Source organism: Babylonia areolata, chromosome 26 (genome assembly GCF_041734735.1).
Source record: "Babylonia areolata isolate BAREFJ2019XMU chromosome 26, ASM4173473v1, whole genome shotgun sequence".
NCBI lineage: Eukaryota > Metazoa > Mollusca > Gastropoda > Neogastropoda > Buccinidae > Babylonia > Babylonia areolata.
In genome coordinates, this window is record NC_134901.1 from 9,720,382 (window position 1) to 9,742,205 (window position 21,824).

Sequence of the window (21,824 nt, forward strand, 5' to 3'; positions counted from 1 at the left end):
AAATGATTTCAAAAGTGAGACACAGATCAAAGTCACAACAGTGACATTATCAGTCTTGTTGCAAGAGATGCTTAAATACAGAGCCCCTTTTTTGACTCCATAATTCCTGTGTACAACTGTTTTCTACTGTGTTGTCAACAGATTTCTCTGTGAAAAATTCTGGCTCCCTTCCACAGGGAAAGTGTGCCATCCATACATTTTTTGTCTGCAATCATTTGTTTTACTGTCAATGGATTTTTCTACAGAATTTTGCCAGAGACAACCCTTTGGTTGCTGTGGATTCTTGTACATGTGCTAAGGGCATGTTGGACATGGGACCTCAGCTTATACATATGCTAAGGGCATGTTGGACATGGGACCTCAGCTTATACATGTGCGAGGGGCATGCTGGACATGAGACCTCAGCTTGTACATGTGCTAGGGGCATGTTGGACATGGGACCTCAGCTTGTACATGTGCTAGGGGCATGTTGGACATGGGACCTCAGCTTGTACATTTGCTAGGGGCATGTTGGACATGGGACCTCAGCATATACTCTCATCCGAAAGACTAGGTATTGCAAGCTAGGAATGGAGTTGAGTCATCTGCTTTTTAAGACTGGTGTTGGAGAAGGAAACTCTTGAGTTGGCATGCTATGACAAGCTGACTTAAGTTCCCCCCACACCCCCTCCAGAGTCATCTTTGTTTTCTTCTTCTTTTTTTTTTAATTAATGTTCTGCATAAAAAATAAATTTTTTACCCAAACTCTTTTGGAACATTTCCAGTTGGAGATGGGGCTATTTTGCTTGAAAAAAAAAAAAAAAAAAAATCTGCAGCATTTTTCTTCCCCATTTTCTTTCTTGAACAATTTCATATTCAATGAATTTTTTTTTTTTCACCAATGTCAACCACTCATAAATGACATGCATTTCATTTCTTCAGTTAATGACAGAGCTAAAGAGATAATTCCATGACCACTGCAGGACCAACGTCACCACAACTATGGAGAAAAACAAACACACAGCTCCAACATGCAGTCTCACACACTGATTTCATGACTGTCGAGTTCTCACACACTGATTACATGACTGTCAAGTTCTGTAGCTGTTGGAATGAAAGTTGATGTCACACATTCTCACCACACCTGCTACATCACATCACCAGGCCACAAAATGCAGGAGCGCAAGTTCACATCTAGATCGGAGCAAAACTTTCGGTTGGAAGAAACATTTCCACCCAAGGCAGCCCACACTGATCCAATTCAGGACAATTAATGACATTCAAGACATACCAACTTCCATGAAAGGTGTGAAAACTTCAAACGCCATTTCAGAAAATCCTCCTCCCTCTAGTATAATTTACTAATTGAGGGTCTTATCTTTGTTGAAATGACTTCACTTTGCATCAGAAGCATAACTAACCATGCTTTTTCATTATTAAAAAAAAAATCTGAATATATGATAAAAAGACAAAACACGAAGCCCTAATATTCCCCACACCACTGAGGACAGATACACAAAACAAGCGATCAACCATATCACCACCAGCACTGCCAAAAGAACATCACAAAAAGCATCACTCTTCACAAAGCACAACAGGGGTATTGAACCAGAAAGCAAACTGCAAAGCCTTTTGGTCTCTTCCCCCTCTTGGAGAAAGTGTTCAACAATTACATTCCACATTCATAAGTACAAGTACAAAAATGGCTTCACAATTATGTATGTTTAATCGTCACATAGACCCATACATCAGCCTCAACGGGTGAAAAAATATGTACACTGAACGGCATTTCATGATATCCACTGCAATGAAAACAAAAAGTACAGGAATGACTTGACAAACCGTACCTCCACAGCCCCACAAACAAAACACATTGCACAAACAAGGCATCACTCATGTCCATTTCAAAGAGGAAACAACATTTTAAACCACCTCCAGATTTTTTTTTATAACTAACACCACCAGACAATTTATTCATATCCTTCCCAAAGGTGCTGCCCTCTTGGCATGCCTTCAAAAGGAGCGGCACAGAATGAGTAGGACTCAGTTCAACAGTGAAGAGATGGTACAGGGTGTCTTGACAAGTCCACCAACACTTCAAGCCAGACAACAGCAGTGTTCATTCTCCTCTGGACTAAAAGTCTTTGGTTAAAACTTTGTATCCCGAGAAGTCATTTATCTGGTTGCCTCCCTTGGACCGAGTATGGTTAATTCTGTTCTGCTGAAGGGTTCAGTTTCGCTTTCTAAACCAGTTGATTTTTCACGTGCCTTCAGCTTTTTGGCTTTCGCCTCTATGTTGATCACCAATGTTTTCATGAGAACCGACCGTATTTTTGTTTTTGATGAATGGAGTGTGGCTTCAACAGTGCTCTCAACTGTTGAAGATCTCGTCCACAAAAAAACTGCAATGGAACTGCATTGATGGGGTACAGAGTAAATCCACTGACCAGGACCCCAGCAGTGTGTTCCACTGCCACACAGGGGGTCATCCACTTCATGGATGCATCTTTGTGGGGGATGGGTGAAGCAGCAAAGGGGGGGGGGGCTCAAAATCTTTTTTGTGTGTGTATTTTTCATGCTCAGGTTTCCAGACCAACACTGCAGATGTCTTTATCTCTCAGCCTCGTGGACACCAGAATGTATGATGAGATAACAGCCTTGTCAAAATGTCCAGAACCTAAATGGACCCCCATAGCAGCATCTTCATTACCCTCATCAAAATTCATCATCACTGAAAAATAGAAAACAAAATGTCTGAAATTCTGGGCCACACACACACACACAGTGTCATCAGCATGCAGTGGTCTTGCCCAGTTGTATCCACACCTTATCTCTGAAGATGTCTTGCAGGAATGCTGCAGATCCATCGTTGACAGTGAGTGTTCAGTGATCTGTTCTCGCTTCACGTCGACCTCCAAGTGTGTGGAAGTTGGTCAGTTTCCCTCCTCTGCCTCACTCCCTCTGCTCTTCAACTCCAGAAATTTTGTTCATACTCAGAAAAAAAGAAAAAAAACTTTAGTAATTTTACCTACTTCCACATCCAAGACTCTACCCGCCAAACCCAAACTATTTCCATAAATACAAACCAACCAGCAAATACATAAATAAAGAACTAAATGTCCATCTGTTTCGTCTATACGTTGTTTTTTTTTAAAAAAAAAAAAAAAAAAAAAGTTGAAATAAACAGTCGGACACAAAGAGGACAAGCGATACAGTGACAGTGAGACAAAAGAGGTCCCAGCTGTGTGGACGACGCATCAACACACCCCCAGCCCCACACCACCACGACACTGAAGGCGGCCTGAGGAATGACACAGCGCAGGTCAGACAACACGTGTTGCCCACAGCCGTTGGTTGACACAGGCTGACCGCCCATCAAGTCCCTGTGTTCCTCCCTCTGTCCATACAGCATGGTGGTCAGTCACCACCACTGTGCCACCCATCATCACCCCCACCCCTCCACCACCTTTACTTCACAGGGAAGGTGCTGACCCCGCCCCGAGCCGCCACCCAGGCTGTGAAAATGTCCCTGGAAAAACACACAAAAAAAACCCCCACCATATGTCAGTGATATTCTGACTGCAACAATAACTGAACAAACATGTCAAATAATGCTTCTTGATCACATCAACCTACCAAGTAAATTTTTCTTGTTTGTATGATTTTATACACCACAGTATTCACTACAACAAGTACCAAACACAAGAAAAATACTCTGGACACAACTTACCATGGTCTGCAACAGCAAACAAGTGTAAGATACTCTGAATACATCAACCAACTTGTCTGATTGCACCCACCCAATAAGTAAAAGTAACATTCATTATTTCTGTACTTGGATTTGTGTTTTGCAACCATCTTAACATATTCAGGTACAAGGGCAATATCACATTTCCATATAAATACCAGGGTTGGGCTGGCAAGCGATTTGAATAATGGTGTCACATCTATCTTTGTTCTTTAGCTGAAGAAAATGAGTGAACATGTTTTCATTAAAAATCATCAAGTGGGTTCATACGGTCATAAAAGATAAGGAAAAGTCTGAAGAAGCTTAGGGTGTAAACTTCATTTTGTCCCCAGAGGAAAAAAAAATATTAAGATATTTTTGCATTGTTTTCTCCAAGGGGAGAGGGGGGTTAAGAAGAGTTGAAACTTGTTTTAGGAATCAAACAGTATTCTTGCAAATTCTGTTGTTCAGACTATTGTACTTTCATTTTCGGTCAAAATCACTCAGAATTATTTCCTTTGATGTTCTTCATCCAGATGTTTGCACCCAAACCAAATCCTGTTTTTCAAGGCAGCCCTCCCTTCACCATCTTCTCGCCTTTCATACATTCTTAATTGTGCATTCCCCACTGAATCTTATGAGACACTTTCTCCAGTATTTCATTTATCATTCTTACCCTAACTCTTATCTGCATGATTAAAGCTGTTAGCCTCCATTCTGAAAAAAAGGGTAAGTCACATGCAAGTGTTTGTTTTAAAAGATTCAAAATCCCAAAGCCCTGTTTTAACAGGTTAAAGATCATAAAGCCCTGTTTTAACAGATTAAAGATCCCAAAGGCCTGTTTTAACAGGTTAAAGATCCCAAAGCCTTTCAGGGCCATCAGGGCAGAACATTCATACCCACTGTGTCCAGGGCTTGACACAGCAAGGTGGGGCCCAGTCCTCTCTGTGCACTGCTCTAACGCTTCACAACCAGTCAGGTACCCATTCACTGACACCTGGGTGGAGTGAGGAAAATCAGAGTACGGCGCCTTTCCCAAGGACATAACACCACACAGAAATGGGGCTTTGAACCTTGATCACTGGTCAACACTGGCTTAGGATTCCAGCACCGACATGACTGCCCCACAGTGCCTCCTGTGTGTGCTGTCAGTGTGACGACGGGCGCAATAGCCGAGTGGTTAAAGCGTTGGACTTTCAGTCTGAGGGTCCCGGGTTCGAATCACGGTGACGGCACCTGGTGGGTAAAGGGTGGAGATTTCCCAGGTCAACATATGTGCAGACCTGCTTAGTGCCTGAACCCCCTTCGTGTGTAAACGCATGCAGAAGATCTAATACGCACGTCAAAGATCCTGTAATCCATGTCGGTGTTCGGTGGGTTATGGAAACAAGAACATACCCAGCATGCACACCCCGGAAAGCGGAGTATGGCTGCCTACATGGCGGGGTAAAAACGGTCATGCACGTAAAAGCCCACTTGTGTACATGCGAGTGAACGTGGGAGTTGCAGTCCACGAATGAAGAAGAAGTCAGTGTGACTCATAAGCAGTTTTCAGTAAATACTCAGTCTGGAAATTCCGTCCCAACTGGATCTTAAAAGTTTGAAAAACTCTGTGCCCTTGTTTGAGTGCGAACCCCAAGAAAAAAGCGCTGACTATGTGTGTCCTACCTGCAGTGTGTGACGACACACTCGTTGCTGCAGTACTCAGCGTCCCAGGCCGGGTTCTCCACGGCCATGTTCTGACAGCCGTCCCTCACACACAGCACGTGCAGGTTGGTGGGTGACTGGAACATCATGTCACTGTTCACACTGTTGCCATGCCATGCTTGTTCTCTGTGTGTGTGTGTGTGTGTGAGTGAGTGAGTTGAGTTGTGTGTGAGTTGAGTTGTGTTGTGTGTGAGTGAGTTGAGTTGAGGCGTGTGTGTGTGAGTGAGTTGAATGAGTGTGAGTTGTGTGTGTGTGAGTGAGTTGAATTGCTAGAGAGTGAGTGCGAGCGAGTTGAGTTGAGAGTGAGTGTGTGTGTGTGAGTGAGTTGAGAGTGAGTGTGTGTGTGTGTGAGTGAGTTGAGTTGAGAGAGACAGAGTGTGTGTGTGAGATTATTAGATGGATAAAACAATATTATAAAGGGGCTGGAGGAGAAGTGAAGGTGGGGTGATGGATGGGCGGAAGGAGAGGGAATGATGGTTAAAGAACACATGTATGTTTAACCATGCACACCTACCTGTGTGTGATGTGTCTATCCTCTCTGTGTAATTGTGTGTGTGAGGCATATCTTGCACTTTTTTGATCTGCAGTCTGTAGGGTGGTCAGATTTATCCTTACTAATGCATATCACCACATGCTGCTGTATGTCAGTGTGTATTATTGCTGGTCTATCATTTGATGTTAGGCTCTTTAGTCCACAGTGTGAGAAGTTAGTTCCATGTAAGCACTGTGAATTCAGACATGCGTAAATACATCCATTATTTCATGCTAAAAACACTCCCAAAACAGAAATCAAAGAAATAATCAATACACGCACAAAGGTAAGTATCACACTGAATCAAAATTTCATCCTGTAACCCCAACTAAGGAATGGACAATAGACAATGATAGCAATACATTCACTGCTTTTGATGAAGAAAACATTAAAACTCAACTCAGTAAACTCATTTGGGTATTTAACAAATAATGAAAAATATTCTGCATGAAACTGGTGATGATATAAAGAGGAACACATCAAATAACCATCTCTTCCTTCTTTACAAATTTTCCCAACTTTAAACACTCCCCTCCCTACTCTGAATAAATCACATACATCACCAAGCACTGGGGGCAGCCCAATAGACTAAAAGTCTGAAAGCCTAACACTGAGTGCATGAACTTGGACAGACCAAAACCTGACCACACTGCATCAAAAGCACGCCACTGAAGTGAGTGGATATTCCATTTCTTACAGCTGTGTACACATTTACGAAGTACAACAACCAGTTCAGACAGACTGTCAAGACAACATTCAGACAAGGAGAAACAAACGTAGTGCTGATAAATTCATCAAAGTGTTTTAAGGCTCTGTGTGTGTGTAATAGTAACATCTTATCTGACCTATCATGTTAGAAAATCTTGAACAGTCATGATCAGCCACTCACCCTGCTGCGCCCAAAGCATTCAGAGCTTTTGAGCTACCATCTTGTGTACAAGTGCTTATTGGATAAAATGAAAAGTTTGCGCTTTCGGACTACAAAAATGCAGTTCCATCTGTTACCATTGGAAATGTTTTATATGACTATCTGAAATAGTTCAGAGTTTAATCTGGAACCCCACTGGTTCTTTGTTTTAATTTTACTGGCTGACTATTTCATTTGTTTTACTTTGTAACTGATCTTTCTTTGTACACAAACTAACAACAGAGGAATAGGGAAAGTAGTGATGACATGAGGCAAGGGTGGGAATGCGGTGGATTATAAAATCACAGAGGTGTGACAGATGTTAAACAAAAGAAGGAACAAAGTACCTGGTGCATGGAGTTCGGAGGGAAGACTCCACTGTCATGGGCAGCAGACAGTACCGGGTCCATCTGGGGCTGCTGTGAGGGAGACAACTCTGGCTGGTTGTACGATGGCACAGTCATCTCCCCTTGGTTCATTCCTGCATTGCTGTACTGGGGTGGTGACTGGTGCATCATGGGTTGTTGCACCGTCTGTTGGGATACATTGAAACACATAAACCATGACAGATAACCTACAATAATGAACCATGACAAATATTTGTATAATTTCCAGTGGATAAACTACCGAGGCAACCATGTATCTGTTCTGTATTGTCCATGTGTTCTGTGTGGCTTATTCAGGATTAAAGAGGCTATGCCAGTCTTGAATAAAAGCTAATTTGTGTTTGCACATTTCTTCTGTCTTTGCTGCTGTGTGCACATGTCAAATAATTGGTATAAGGACAGGCCCAGCGCTTCCTTTTTCGAGGAAGTGTCTGGGTTTGTTCCAATGTATCTTTTATTTATCTGTGTGCTAGCTGAATCGGTAGCGTAAGCATCACTGACCTGAAGTTGTGTACCTTGTGTAATGGAGACAGTTACCGCTCTTTACTACTTGTTAATCATATCGTCTCCTGGCCTCATTATTTGTATAATTTCCATGACAAATAACCTACAATATAGATAGATATATCTTATATCAATTTTATATACATTTCAATGAATAAACCATGACAAATAACCTACAATAGTGAATACACATAATAATAAATAAAATCAATAACTGTGCAAGACAAGAGTCTTGTCAGTGACTGTTGAGAAAACGTTCCTGCGTTCTATAAAAGCTTGGTCACTGTGGAATACCAGGTTACAGTCAACGGAATCCAGGAGGAATCCCACAGAACGCATCTACTGGGGACGTCTCAACTCTTCCATTTTCTACCTGCTTTTTTTTCTTGTTTTTTTCTTTCAGATTTTGGCCAGCAAAAAAGTTTTCCACCTTTTCCTACCACCACCAGCAAAGAAACTGACACAAATAAAGACTACAATCACAGACAATAAAACAGCAACTGAAAAAAAAAGCCACAATCTTTGAACTTTTGACATTTACAAATGTGTATGTATGCATTAAAAATCATTTAATTATTTGAGGATTTTCCAGATTATCAGCAACATATATATATATATATATATATACTGACAGTGTCAATTCAGACCACACTGTCAAATGCAAAATTGGTATGTATAATAACCCAAAATGATATTATGCTCAATGCTCTGTCTGTTGTTTTTTTAAAAGAAAGTGAAAGTAAAAAAGAAAGGTATGTGTAAACAGTAATAATGAATGCTTAAGTAACAGTAATAAAAAAAAAATATACATATGAAGAAGAAATACCACACACTAACATGTATAGAAATTAGACAATATTTCAAATACAGTAATAACAACAGTAGTTCTAAGGATCATCATAGAGCACAAATGCACACACACACACACGCACACACACACACACAGGTGCAAACACAAACACACAAAATCACATGCTTATGTGCACAGGCACGTATACACACTAAATAACTGCACAGGCGTGCATGCCCACACATGCACACTGTAAGAAAAAAAAAAAGAACAGCTGATCACTTCTCGGCCCAACAAATCAGCCAATCCATTAATTCCCAAACCTGTTGCTGCATCTGCATCTGTTGCTGCTGCAAGTGCTGCTGTTGCTGCATCTGCATGCTGGCCATGGTGGTGGGTGGCTGGGTGTGGGGGGGGCTGAGCGTGATGTTCTGGACGCTGGGCGGGGAGGGGGATTTCTCAACCGCCGCTGGTGCACTGCTCGCTTCCTCCGCCGCCGACTGCCCCACGACCGGAAATGAAAACATCAATATTACATGGCAGAAACAATACCCCGCTGTCGTCAGCTACTGCCGATCAACTAACAAACGTTTCCATTTCAGCTGATGAATGTCTGCAGAATTTGTCGTTTCACTCACGCAAATGTGTACACAGACTATAAATGCGACAGACTGAGTGACGTTAATGTTTTATAAATGAAAGAATGTTTTTTATCATTTGCATTTAAAAAACAACATGTTAACCAGTAGTTTTCACCCAATTCCTGTTTAAAGGAGGAGAAGGAGAAGAACAATGAGAGGCATGTGATGACTAAGTTATGGTGATAAAACTAAGGAGAGGCATGTGATGACTAGGTTATGGTGATAAAACCAATGACAGGCATGTGATGACTAAGTTATGGTGATAAAACCAATGAGAGGCATGTGATGACTAAGTTATGGTGATAAAACCAATGAGAGGCATGTGATGACTAAGTTATGGCGATAAAACCAATGAGAGGCATGTGATGACAAAGTTATGGTGATAAAACCAATGAGAGGCATGTGATGACTAAGTTATGGTGATAAAACCAATGAGAGGCATGTGATGACTAAGTTATGGTGATAAAACTAAGAAGAGGCATGTGATGACTAAGTTATGGCGATAAAACTAAGGAGAGGCATGTGATGACTAAATTATGGCGATAAAACCAATGAGAGGCATGTGATGACTAAGTTATGGCGATAAAACTAAGGAGAGGCATGTGATGACTAAGTTATGGCGATAAAACCAATGAGAGGCATGTGATGACTAAATTATGGCGATAAAACCAATGAGAAGAACAATGAGAGACATGTGATGACTAAATTATGGCGATAAAACCAAACAGTACTGCTGAGTTAATCAAACTGACCAATGGGATAAAGTCTGTTAAAAACTGTGGATTGCGAATAAGACTCCATTTGATAAGAAATGCTAATCTTTCTTATCACAGGTTCTTCTCAAGGAGCTGTGACCAATGGAAATATCAGTGCAGGTGAAAGCAAAAGCTAGAAGAAGTCATGAGTACTGTTCAGCAGAGAAAGCAAAGAGAGGCAGAGATGTGAGCACAGAGCGGGTCAAGGACATTCACAAAAAAGGGTCACAGGTCAGGAGAAGAAAAAAGATGGACACACAGAGGTACATAAGGTTCTTCAGTATACACACAACACACGCATCCACACACGACATGCACCCCCACAAAACAGGCATCACACACAGGTGTGTCTCTCTCACCTGGGACACCTGACTGGCCCTGTAAGCAGCCAGCTGTTTGAGGTACTCCTTTTTGGCCACCTCCGTTCTCTTCTTGTACACCTGCAAAACACCCGACCCTCATATTTTTTCCATGGAGGAGATAGGAGATCCTTTCAGGCAGGCATGTGCTCAGGAATACCTGTGACCCACCCACACCCAGCAATACCTACATGTACTTCATTCAGCACCAGTCAATCAGACCTCCAGGTACGACCCTCAACACAATGGAGATGAATACAACGGGCGCAATAGCCGAATGGTTAAAGCGTTGGACTTTCAATCTGAGGGTCCCGGGTTCGAATCACGGTGACGGCGCCTGGTGGGTAAAGGGTGGAGATTTTTACGATATGTGCAGACCTGCTAGTGCCTGAACCCCCTTCGTGTGTATATGCAAGCAGAAGATCAAATACACATGTTAAAGATCCTGTAATCCATGTCAGCGTTTGGTGGGTTATGGAAACAAGAACATACCCAGCATGCACACCCCCGAAAACGGAGTATGGCTGCCTACATGGCGGGGTAAAAACGGTCATACATGTAAAAGCCCACTCATGTGCATACGAGTGAACGCAGAAGAAGGAGATGAATACTACTTTCTTCTTCACAGGATTCCCGTGGATGTGACCAAACAAAGTTCCCAATTTATACCACACCCACCTTCCACCTTCAAATACCTTTTCTCCTCTGATATCACTCTTAGTATATAGATGCAAGATTGAGAACAACAACAACAACAACAACAACAACACACACACACACACAACTCATCTATTTCATGATATTCTGCACAACCTGGGCTTATATCTTATATGTATTGTCTAATGGGTTTTTTAACCTTTAGGTTTCATGACAAAAATTCTATTCACACACACACACTTGGGCTCTTTTTAAACCTTCAGATTTAATGACATTAAAGTATTCTCTTGGCAGTCACACACACTTGATGTCTTCTAAACATTTAGATTTCATAACATTTAAGTATTCTGTTCACACACACTTGATGTCTTTTAAACCATTAAGTTTATTGACAATAAAGTATTCTATTCACACTCACACATAGTTGATGTCTTTTAAACCTTTAGATTTCATGACATTGAAGTATTCTATTGACACACTCACACACTTTTTTTCACTGGCACTGTACCCATCTCCAGCCTCAAGCCTCACCTCTTTCTGCGTGGGGTCAAGACCGTCCCACATGGACGCCACAATCCTCGACACCTCTCCAAAACTGGCACTGGGGTTCTGTCCCTTGATGGCCGACTGGGTGTCTCGGAAAAACAAGGAGTATGCCGACACTGGTCTGTGAAATGACAAACACCAATCAATCAGTTACTGGTCTGTGAAATGACAAACACCAGTCAATCAATTACTGGTCTGGGAAATGACAAACACTTATCAATAATTGGTCTGTGAAATGACAAACACTAATCAATAACTGGTCTGTGAAATGACAAACACCAGTCAATCAGTTATTTCACAAACACCAGTCAGTCAGTTACTGGTCTGTGAAATGACAAACACCAGTCAATCAGTTACTGGTCTGTGAAACGACGAACACCAGTCAATCAGTTACTGGTCTGTGAAATGACAAACACCAGTCAATCAGTTCCTGGTCTGTGAAATGACAAACACCAGTCAATCAGTTACTGGTCTGTGAAATGACAAACACCAATCAATCAGTTACTGGTCTGTGAAATGACAAACACCAGTCAATTACTGGTCTGTGAAATGACAAACACCAGTCAATCAATTACTGGTCTGTGAAATGACAAACACCAGTCAATCAATTACTGGTCTGTGAAATGGCAAACACCAATCAATCAGTTACTGGTCTGTGAAATGACAAACACCAATCAATCAGTTACTGGTCTGTGAAATGACAAACGCTAATCAATCAATAATTGGTCTAAGAAAATCAGATCATGCTACTTATAGCCCAGCCAAATGCAAAAGGCCATTTCAGGGCTGATCACCCAAAGTGGTCTGTGGAATGAAGAACACCAATCAATCAATCTGTGAAGTGACAATACCAATCAATTATCTGTTATGTAAAAATGCCAATCAAACTGTGAAAGGATGAACATTGATCAACACACACTGTCTGTCTCTCTCTAACCTCACTCACTCTCATACACACACACCTCACTCATTCACACTCTCACACACACACACACACACAGTCACCACTCACTTCTGGGGCTCATTAGGATCCTTCTTCTTCTTCTTCTTGCCACCTCGCTGGCGTTTGACGGGACTGGCAGTTGGCTTGGGAGGTGGTGTGACCTCCTTGGGCTCTGCAGGAGCACTGACCACCATCGTCACCCCTGCTGCCGCCCGCTTCAGGTTCACCAGCTGGAAATGGAAATGAACGACTGAATGGATAGACTGGGGAGGGTGATGGATGGTGGAACAGAATGCATAGACTGGGGAGGACGGATGGTGGAACAGAATGGATAGACTGAGGACGGCGGATGGATGGAATGGATAAACTGGGGAGGGTGGATGAATGATGGAACAGAATGGATAGACTGAGGAGGATGAATGGATGGTGGAACACAATGGATAGACTGGGGAGGGTGGAACAGAATGGACAGACTGAGGATGGATGGTGGAACAGAATGGATAGACTGAGGATGGATGGTGGAACAGAATGGATAGACTGAGGATGGATGGTGGAACAGAATGGATAGACCGGGGAGGGTGGATGGATGGTGGAACAGAATGGATAGACTGAGGAGGATGAATGGATGGTGGAACAGAATGGATAGACCGGGGAGGATGGATGGATGGTGGAACAGAATGGATAGACTGGGGAGGATGGATGGTGGAACAGAATGGATAGATTGTGGATGGTGGAACAGAATGGATAGACTGGGGAGGATGGATGGATGGTGGAACAGAATGGATAGACTGAGGAGGATGAATGGATGGTGGAACAGAATGGATAGACTGGGGAAGATGGATGGTGGAACAGAATGGATAGATTGTGGATGGTGGAACAGAATGGATAGACTGGGGAGGATGGATGGATGGTGGAACAGAATGGATAGACTGAGGAGGATGGTGGAACAGAATGGACAGATTGGGGAGGATGGATGGATGGTAGAACAGAATGGATAGACTGGGGAGGATGAATGGATGGTGGAACAGAATGGACAGACTGAGGAGGATGGATGGATGGTGGAACAGAATGGACAGACTGAGGAGGATGGATGGATGGTGGAACAGAATGGATAGACTGGGGAGGGTGGATGGTGAAACTGAATGGATAGACTGGGGAGGGTGGATGGATGGTGGAACAGAATGGATAGACTGGGGAGGATGGATGGTGGAAAGAATGGATAGATTGTGGATGGTGGAACAGAATGGACAGACTGAGGAGGATGGATGGTGGAACAGAATGGATAGATTGTGGATGGTGGAACAGAATGGACAGACTGAGGAGGATGGATGGTGGAACAGAATGGATAGACTGGGGAGGATGAATGGATGGTGGAACAGAATGGACAGATTGGGGAGGATGGATGGATGGTGGAACAGAATGGACAGATTGGGGAGGATGGATGGATGGTGGAACAGAATGGATAGACTGGGGAGGGTGGATGGATGGTGGAACAGAATGGATAGACTGGGGAGGGTGGATGGATGGTGGAACAGAATGGATAGAGTGGGGATGGATGGTGGAACAGAATGGATAGACTGAGGATGGATGGTGGAACAGAATGGATAGACTGAGGAAGATGGATGGTGGAACAAAATGGATAGATTGAGGAGTATGGATGGTGGAACAGAATGGATAGACTGGGGAGGGTGGATGGATGGTGGAACAGAATGGATAGACTGGGGAGGGTGGATGGATGGTGGAACAGAATGGATAGACTGGGGAGGGTGGATGGATGGTGGAACTGAATGGATAGACTGAGGAGGATTGATGGTGGAACTGAAAGACTAATAGATACACCAGGGACTGATACATTTTGTGCATTGTATGTGTGTTGAGGTGTGTGTGTATGTGTGTGTGTGTGTGTGTGTGTATAGAGGTGTGTGTTATGAGTGATGTTACACACTGTTTTCAAAACAAGTGGTTTTGGTGAGTTTTACTGTAACACTTTAATTGTAGTCCTGTGTCTAATTCACACCAGACGCATTGTTAAATGCACTAAGAGCCGCAGGTAAGTGCTATATAAATGCTAATCATTATCATCATTTATCGTATGGATGGATCTGCACAGTGTGCAATGTGCGGTGTTCCAACAGACATGACCAAACTCAATTCCAGACCTCCTCCAGGCCAGACTGAAAACCTTTCACACTACACACAAAGCCTTTTTTTAAATCCTCTTCAACAACGCTGACAAAAAAGATCAGTGTTTATCCTGGTGTCCATATTAAATTTTCTCTCTTTTTTTTCTAAATGAATTAAGCTTTGTTTAATAGTATTAGTCAAGGGTTTTATCAAAATTTCAAGACTTTTCCAGACCCCTGGAGGACAAAACATATTTTTCAAAGACTTTTCCAGCACTGGAAATGGTTCTCCAATTTTTCCTAAACTTTTTCAGTCATGGAAATGGTTCTCTGATTTTTCCAGACTTTTCCAGCCATGGAAATGGTTCTCCAATTTTTCCAAAACTTTTCCAGCCATGGAAATGGTTCTCCAATTTTTCTAGACTTTTTCAGCCATGGAAATGGTTCTCTGATTTTTCCAAAACTTTTCCAGCCATGGAAATGGTTCTCTGATTTTTCCAAAACTTTTCCAGCCATGGAAATGGTTCTCCAATTTTTCCAGACTTTTTCAGCACTGGAAATGGTTCTCTGATTTTTCCAAAACTTTTCCAGCCATGGAAATGGTTCTCTGATTTTTCCAGACTTTTTCAGCACTGGAAATGGTTCTCTGATTTTTCCAGACTTTTTCAGCCATGGAAATGGTTCTCTGATTTTTCCAGACTTTTTCAGCACTGGAAATGGTTCTCTGATTTTTCCAGACTTTTTCAGCCATGGAAATGGTTCTCTGATTTTTCCATGACTTTTCCAAGCTTCCGTGACTCCTGCACCAACCTTGAGTTTCACCTGTCAACATACAATGGAGATGTATTTGGTGGGTTCAATGGATCATAACTTCTTCAATTCCTCCTCAAAAGGGCAGTAGTTATCAGATAGAAATTCTTTTTTTTTTTTTTAATTATTTTAAAAAAAAGAAGAAAAACCGTAAAGCTGTTTTGTTCTTCTAAAGAAAACATTCTATATAATATGCATGCATGAAGCATGATACCTGAAATACATTTGGACCTTTTTCTTCATTTTCTTTAGTCAAAACTTGAGACACAACACAACTCTGTAGTACATCCCACTGCTTGCATTATTTCACCAATCTGAACACATCAGAAACAAAATCAATAAAACATTAAAAAAATCTCCCTTTCTGACTCTCATGCATGCGTGTGTGTGTGTGTGCTCTCTCTCTCTCTCTCTCTCTCTCTCTCTCTCACATACAAACACACACTGCAAAAGCTATTGCAGAAAAGACCTCATCCCCTTGTTTTGAATTCATTTTCTCTGCTTTTAGAGATAACAGCAGTGGCTGGGGTATGTTTACTTCTCATTCTGATTGAAGCCAGCTGCATGTTATCTCTGCATCAACACAGGGCTGGAGGTAAATAAGCCCTTCATTCGGCCACACAGGTCTCAAACAACCTTCCATGTTTTCACTTCAAAAACTTACATTACTGTGTTAATGTGAGGGGTTTATTTTCTGGTAAAAGGACACGGAGATGGAATATTTGTCAACTGCATTAAAAAGTGTTCTGTGTGTGTGTGTGTGAACATGCATGTCTGTGATGTTTATGTTGCTGACCACATCTTTGTGTCAACATGTACAGGGGCTGCCACACATACTCAGCTGCTGAGGACAGCATGTATGCAAATTGCATGTAAATGAGTTAAAGCTCTCTCCTGAATTTGCATCACAAAAAAATGTGAATAAAATGAATCGACAAACCAACTACTCAACCAGTAAAATTACAACAGAGAGTCAGTGGGGATCCTAATTAAACTATTTCAAACACAAATCAATTGTCATATATAAAACATTTCCAATGGAAGCAGATAGAACTGTAGATTTTGAAAATGAATTTGGTAAAAAAAATGTTTTCAGTTGTTCACATTCACAAATGATATGCATTGGGGGTAGTTGCATTACCACAAATGCAAGTCACTGTAGAAGTACATTTTGATTTATATCATCCAGTTGTAGTCAGTATATTAGACTGATTAACCTTCTCCAGCTGTAATGTCCTTTTGTTTTGAAAGAATTTTTATAGCATTGTGAATATTCATTGCACCTGTTTTTGCACAACCAACCACCCCCTCATTGATGTTTTAGAAATGTCAAGACGAATAAGTACCTATAGTCGTGAGGGAGTGGATAGACTGTCCTCATTTAGGGAAACCAAGGTTTGATTTTAAACTTTTCTTGGCAATACTTCATTTTGGACTGTTGTACTTCTCAAGACATACTTTGCTGATGCAAGTTTCATCTGATCTTCAAAGGGTAATATTCAATTTTCTGTGTATTTTTTTAAGTTGAAGCATGAACTGGATCACCAAAGCAAGCTTATGTGCTTTATTAGCCACACCTTGTAATTTTTTTCAACATGTACTTTGGTGCAGAAAAGAATATCTGTTGTGCTAAGGTAGGGGTGTGTGTGTGTGTGTGTGTGTGTGTGAAATGCACAACCACCCCCACTCCCCCCACACCCACACCCACACCCACACACATATATGATGGGGAGAAATAAAGAGAGACAAGAGAGGGAGAAACAGAGATGACAGGGATAACAAAGATGACAGGGAGAAACAAAGACAGGTGAGATGGATAACAACGAGAGAGAGAAGAGAGAATCAGTGACGGACGGGGGACAAGACAAGAAAAGACAAGACAAAATCTTTATTATCAAGAGTAATAGATAAACAAGTGACATGCTTTTTTTAGAAACAAATAGAGGCGATAGGGATAACAAAGTAAGACAAGGGAGAAACAAAGAGAGACAAGAGGGATAACAAAGTGAGACAAGGGAGAAACAAAGAGAGACAAGAGGGATAACAAAGTGAGACAAGGGAGGAACAAAGAGAGGCAATAGGGATAAGAAAGTGAGACAAGGGAGGAACAAAGAGAGGCAATAGGGATAACAAAGTGAGACAAGGGAGGAACAAAGAGAGACATGAGGGATAACAAAGTGAGACAAGGGAGGAACAAAGAGAGGCAATAGGGATAACAAAGTAAGACAAGGGAGAAACAAAGAGAGACAAGAGGGATAACAAAGTGAGACAAGGGAGAAACAAAGAGAGACAAGAGGGATAACAAAGTGAGACAAGGGAGAAACAAAGAGAGGCAAGAGGATAACAAAGTTAGACAAGGGAGGAACAAAGAGAGGCAAGAGGGATAACAAAGTGAGACAAGAGAGGAACAAAGAGAGGCAAGAGGGATAACAAAGTGAGACAAGGGAGAAACAAAGAGAGGCAAGAGGGACAGTTTCAGTTTCAGTAGCTCAAGGAGGCGTCACTGCGTTCGGACATATCCATATACGCTACACCACATCTGCCAAGCAGATGCCTGACCAGCAGCGTAGGAACCCAACGCGCTTAGTCAGGCCTTGAGGGAAAGAAAAAAAAGTGAATAAATAATAGATAAGCTTACACAAATAAATAAATAAATAAATAATAACTATAATGTTAAACAAACAAACAAACAAACAAATAAAAAAATTATTATTACAATAGGCACAACAAAGTAAGACAAGGGAGAAACAAAGAGAGGCAAGAGGGATAACAAAGTGAGACATGGGAGGAACAAAGAGAGGTGAGAGGGATAACAAAGTGAGACATGGGAGAAACAAAGAGACGCAAGAGGGATAACAAAGTAAGACAAGGGAGAAACAAAGAGAGGCAAGAGGGATAACAAAGTGAGACATGGGAGGAACAAAGAGAGGCGAGAGGGACAACAAAGTGAGACATGGGAGGAACAAAGAGAGACAAGAGGGATAACAAAGTGAGACATCGGAGGAACAAAGAGAGGCGAGAGGGATAACAAAGTGAGACAAGGGAGGAACAAAGAGAGGCAAGAGGGATAACAAAGTGAGACAAGGGAGGAACAAAGAGAGGCGAGAGGGATAACAAAGTAAGACAAGGGAGGAACAAAGAGAGGCAAGAGGGATAACAAAGAAAGACAAGGGAGGAACAAAGAGAGACAAGGGAGGAACAAAGAGAGACAAGAGGGATAACAAAGTGAGACAAGGGAGGAACAAAGAGAGACAAGGGAGAAACAAAGAGAGGCAAGAGGGATAACAAAGTAAGACAAGGGAGGAACAAAGAGAGGTGAGAGGGATAACAAAGTGAGACAAGGGAGGAACAAAGAGAGGTGAGAGGGATAACAAAGTAAGACAAAGGGGGAACAAAGAGAGGCAAGAGGGATAACAAAGTGAGACAAGGTAGAAACAAAGAGATGAGATGGATAACAGAGAGAGAGAAGAGAGAAACGAAGAGAGATGATAGAATCAAAGATACTTGAGGGAGAAACAAAGAAACAGACAAGATGGAGAAACAATGAGGGACAGCAAAGTAAAGAATGACAAGGGAGGAGGAGGAGAGAGAGAGAGAGAAAGCGACACTCCACTCCCAGTATCCTCTGACTGCCACATATCAATTATCAATAATTCAGTTACTGTCCCAATTTGCAATCCAAATGACTCGTTTCTGGCATAAGAGCTCAGAACTACAGTAATAGGTCACAGCCTTGCCGGACTACAACTTCTGGCCTATTTTTCTCACATGTGTGCATGAGAGAGATAGAGAGAGAGAGAGAGAGTGTGTGTGTGTGTGGATGCAAGAACATCCCAGGTCTGTGTATGTGTGCCTGCATGAGCGGTGCAAGCATACATACAGGTTTTTGTGTCACTGTGTGTGTGTGCACATGAGTGCGTGTGCATACTTACGTTTCCATGTATAAAATGTGTGAATATGTGAGAGAAAGAGGAGAGAAGAAAAACAACGACAAAAGTTGGTGGGGTGGGATGGTGACGCTTTGCTAGCAGCATGATTATCCAGCAGGTGAGAAGAGCCCGTGTTGTGATTTAAGTCATACACAAACTGGATTCCCCACCCCCACCCCCCTGACTTTCTGTCTCTCAAAGGGAAAGCCTTTGTAGAAAGGGAATCTGAGCAACATTCTCAAAGACGCTTCAGGGAAGTGAATGACTTCCAAAACTTTGGCCCCAGTCTTCCCATCTCAGTCCACATTATGTGCAGCTCTGGAGGAGAAGAAATCCCCTAACGACATACCTGTGGTGGGATTCCAACCCACATCCTCCACCCATAAGTCCACATCACTAACCACTTTGCCAAGGCAGCTGACATCATGTCTCCCTCCTTGCTTCACATTAAACCATAAACCCAGTTTCTGTGTGCAGCATGCACAGAGCGCATGTAAAAGAACCCACAGCAACAATAGGGTTGCCCCTGGCAAAACTCTGAAGAAAAATCTACTTTGACAGTAAGTTAAACAGATCCACTTGCAAACAGAAAAACAGTGGTGCTGCACTGCGGTGACTCACTCCTCACAGGGACAGCAGCCTGAATTTCACACAGAGAAAAACTGTTGTGACCAAAAGAAATTAGTACAGTTCAGTACAATACCATCACACCAATTGCTTAGAATCACAGATCTCTCAGCATACACAAAGAACAGTGGCCTTGTCTGGAGCCAGATAGACACAACAGCACAGGCTAGGGGGGCTATGAAGTTCGCTTATTTACAAGACGGCCTATACCCCCGAAGGGGTGAAAGGCCTTAGTTGTGTTCATGATACGGCTGTCAGCATGTCCCATGTGCTAATTTGTGCTAACTTCCTGTAAAACCAGTTTCATTCCATTTCCTTTGTCTTTCTTCTTTTCTTTGTTCTTAATTACTCTCTGTTCATGTTTTCATCTATGCACTGGACATAATAAGATGAAGAGTCCTCAGAGCAGCAGAGAACATTATCAATCAACAGTGTTCACCCCTAATGATAACAAATGGGGAAAAAAAAAAGGAGGAAAAAGAAGTCCAAATCAAGTAGTAATTAACAAGTCCTCACCCACCCCCACCCCTCCCCATAACCACTCCCCCCTCAAAAAAACAAACAAACAAAACAAACAAAAAAATCAGACAAGCAGACACATAAACACAACAATGACACCACCCCCTTCAAACCCTCCCCCACCCCCCACCCCACCCCCAAGTCGTGGAAAAGATCAATCAATATTAGGTTACATCAGTTAATGCCGGCCATTCAGAGAGGGCGATAAAGACCCCTGTGTGAAGCAGAGGAAACAGAGACTGAAACAACAGGGAAAGACACAAAGAGACAGAGGGAAAGAGAGGAAAAAATCAATACAACAAGGCCCCCCTGCTGAATGTGGGCAATTGTCTCATGTTGCCATTAGAAAAACCAATCTTCTAATGTCAACATGAGGCAGGGCCATTTTTCTGAACGTGCCGACATCAAAATGATTCAGCTGCAAAATGTCAACAAAATGAGGATCCATCAATGGCGATTAACAGCCCGAGTGAGTGAGTGAGTAAGAGACAGGCTGTGTGTGTGTGTGTGTGTGTGTGTGTGTGTGTGTGTGTGTGTGTGTGTGTGTGTGTGTGTGAGTGAATGAGGAGGAAACAAGCAGGAATGACAATAAAATCAGTGATAAACGAGGTAAAGATTGAAGAGATTGCGCAGCACAGACAGATGGCTACACACACACACACACACACACACACACACACTTTATGATCGCACACAGACAAGAGTGAAAAGGAAGCACGGAGAGATAATAAATATCCTGTTCTTTCTTCTCTTGAATAATACATCATAACACAGAGAGAGAGAGAGAGAGAGAGAGAGAGAGACAGATCAATATCGTTCTCTATAATTATCATACATCAACAGGCCAAACATTCTGGCATAAACTTTTCACAGGCAGATGTGTAACAATGCTGAAATAAATAAATGAAAACAAACTTAAACATGACAAGGGGAAGTGAAGAAGGGGACAAAAATAGAAAGAACGAAAAGAAAAGAAAAAAGGCAAGCAAAGGTAGTGTGGGAACATCCGCCAATGTTTTCCTGACAGGCTCTCCCCCCCACCCACCCCCCACCCCCGCCCCCTTTCCCTCTCTCCCTCTTTCTCTCATCATCACCACTCTTCACATGATAAACAGTCATTTCTGTTGGTATGTGTTGATCCCTGATGTCTGTGTCTGTCACGATATGTCTACTGATGTCTGCCACGATATGTCTGTCACGATATGTCTACTGATGTCTGTGTCTGTCACGATATGTCTACTGATGTCTGTCACTGTTTTTACTGATGTGTGGTACCACATACACCATCTGCTACCTCTTTCTATGACTCTTTCCACACAGACACAGGTCTTCAACACTACACCCCATCTTGCTCTTTACGAACAGCTTCAGATCAATTCTCTT

The 21,824-nt window shown here is 42.2% G+C and overlaps 1 protein-coding gene and 1 long non-coding RNA gene across 6 annotated transcripts in view; one reads left to right on the forward strand and one right to left on the reverse strand.

The window, feature by feature from the left end:
• The first annotated feature begins 829 nt into the window (after positions 1-829).
• On the forward strand, positions 830-1,446 carry LOC143300395 (uncharacterized). Its single transcript, XR_013057639.1, has 2 exons — positions 830-1,015; positions 1,046-1,446. It is a non-coding gene; the product is annotated as an uncharacterized LOC143300395 (long non-coding RNA).
• Positions 1,447-2,519: 1,073 nt separating this feature from the next.
• Positions 2,520-21,824, reverse strand: part of LOC143300394 (TOX high mobility group box family member 4-like) — a 121,314-nt gene continuing 102,009 nt past the window's right edge. For all 5 annotated transcript variants that reach the window (XM_076614023.1, XM_076614025.1, XM_076614026.1 and 2 more), the window contains 7 exons: positions 12,503-12,663; positions 11,476-11,611; positions 10,288-10,368; positions 8,856-9,032; positions 7,200-7,385; positions 5,375-5,490; positions 2,520-3,508 (listed from right to left, as the gene is read on the reverse strand). In XM_076614023.1, coding sequence (XP_076470138.1) covers positions 3,448-3,508; positions 5,375-5,490; positions 7,200-7,385; positions 8,856-9,032; positions 10,288-10,368; positions 11,476-11,611; positions 12,503-12,663 — 918 coding nt within the window. In that variant the 3' untranslated portion in view covers positions 2,520-3,447. The remainder of the gene's footprint in view (positions 3,509-5,374; positions 5,491-7,199; positions 7,386-8,855; positions 9,033-10,287; positions 10,369-11,475; positions 11,612-12,502; positions 12,664-21,824) is intronic.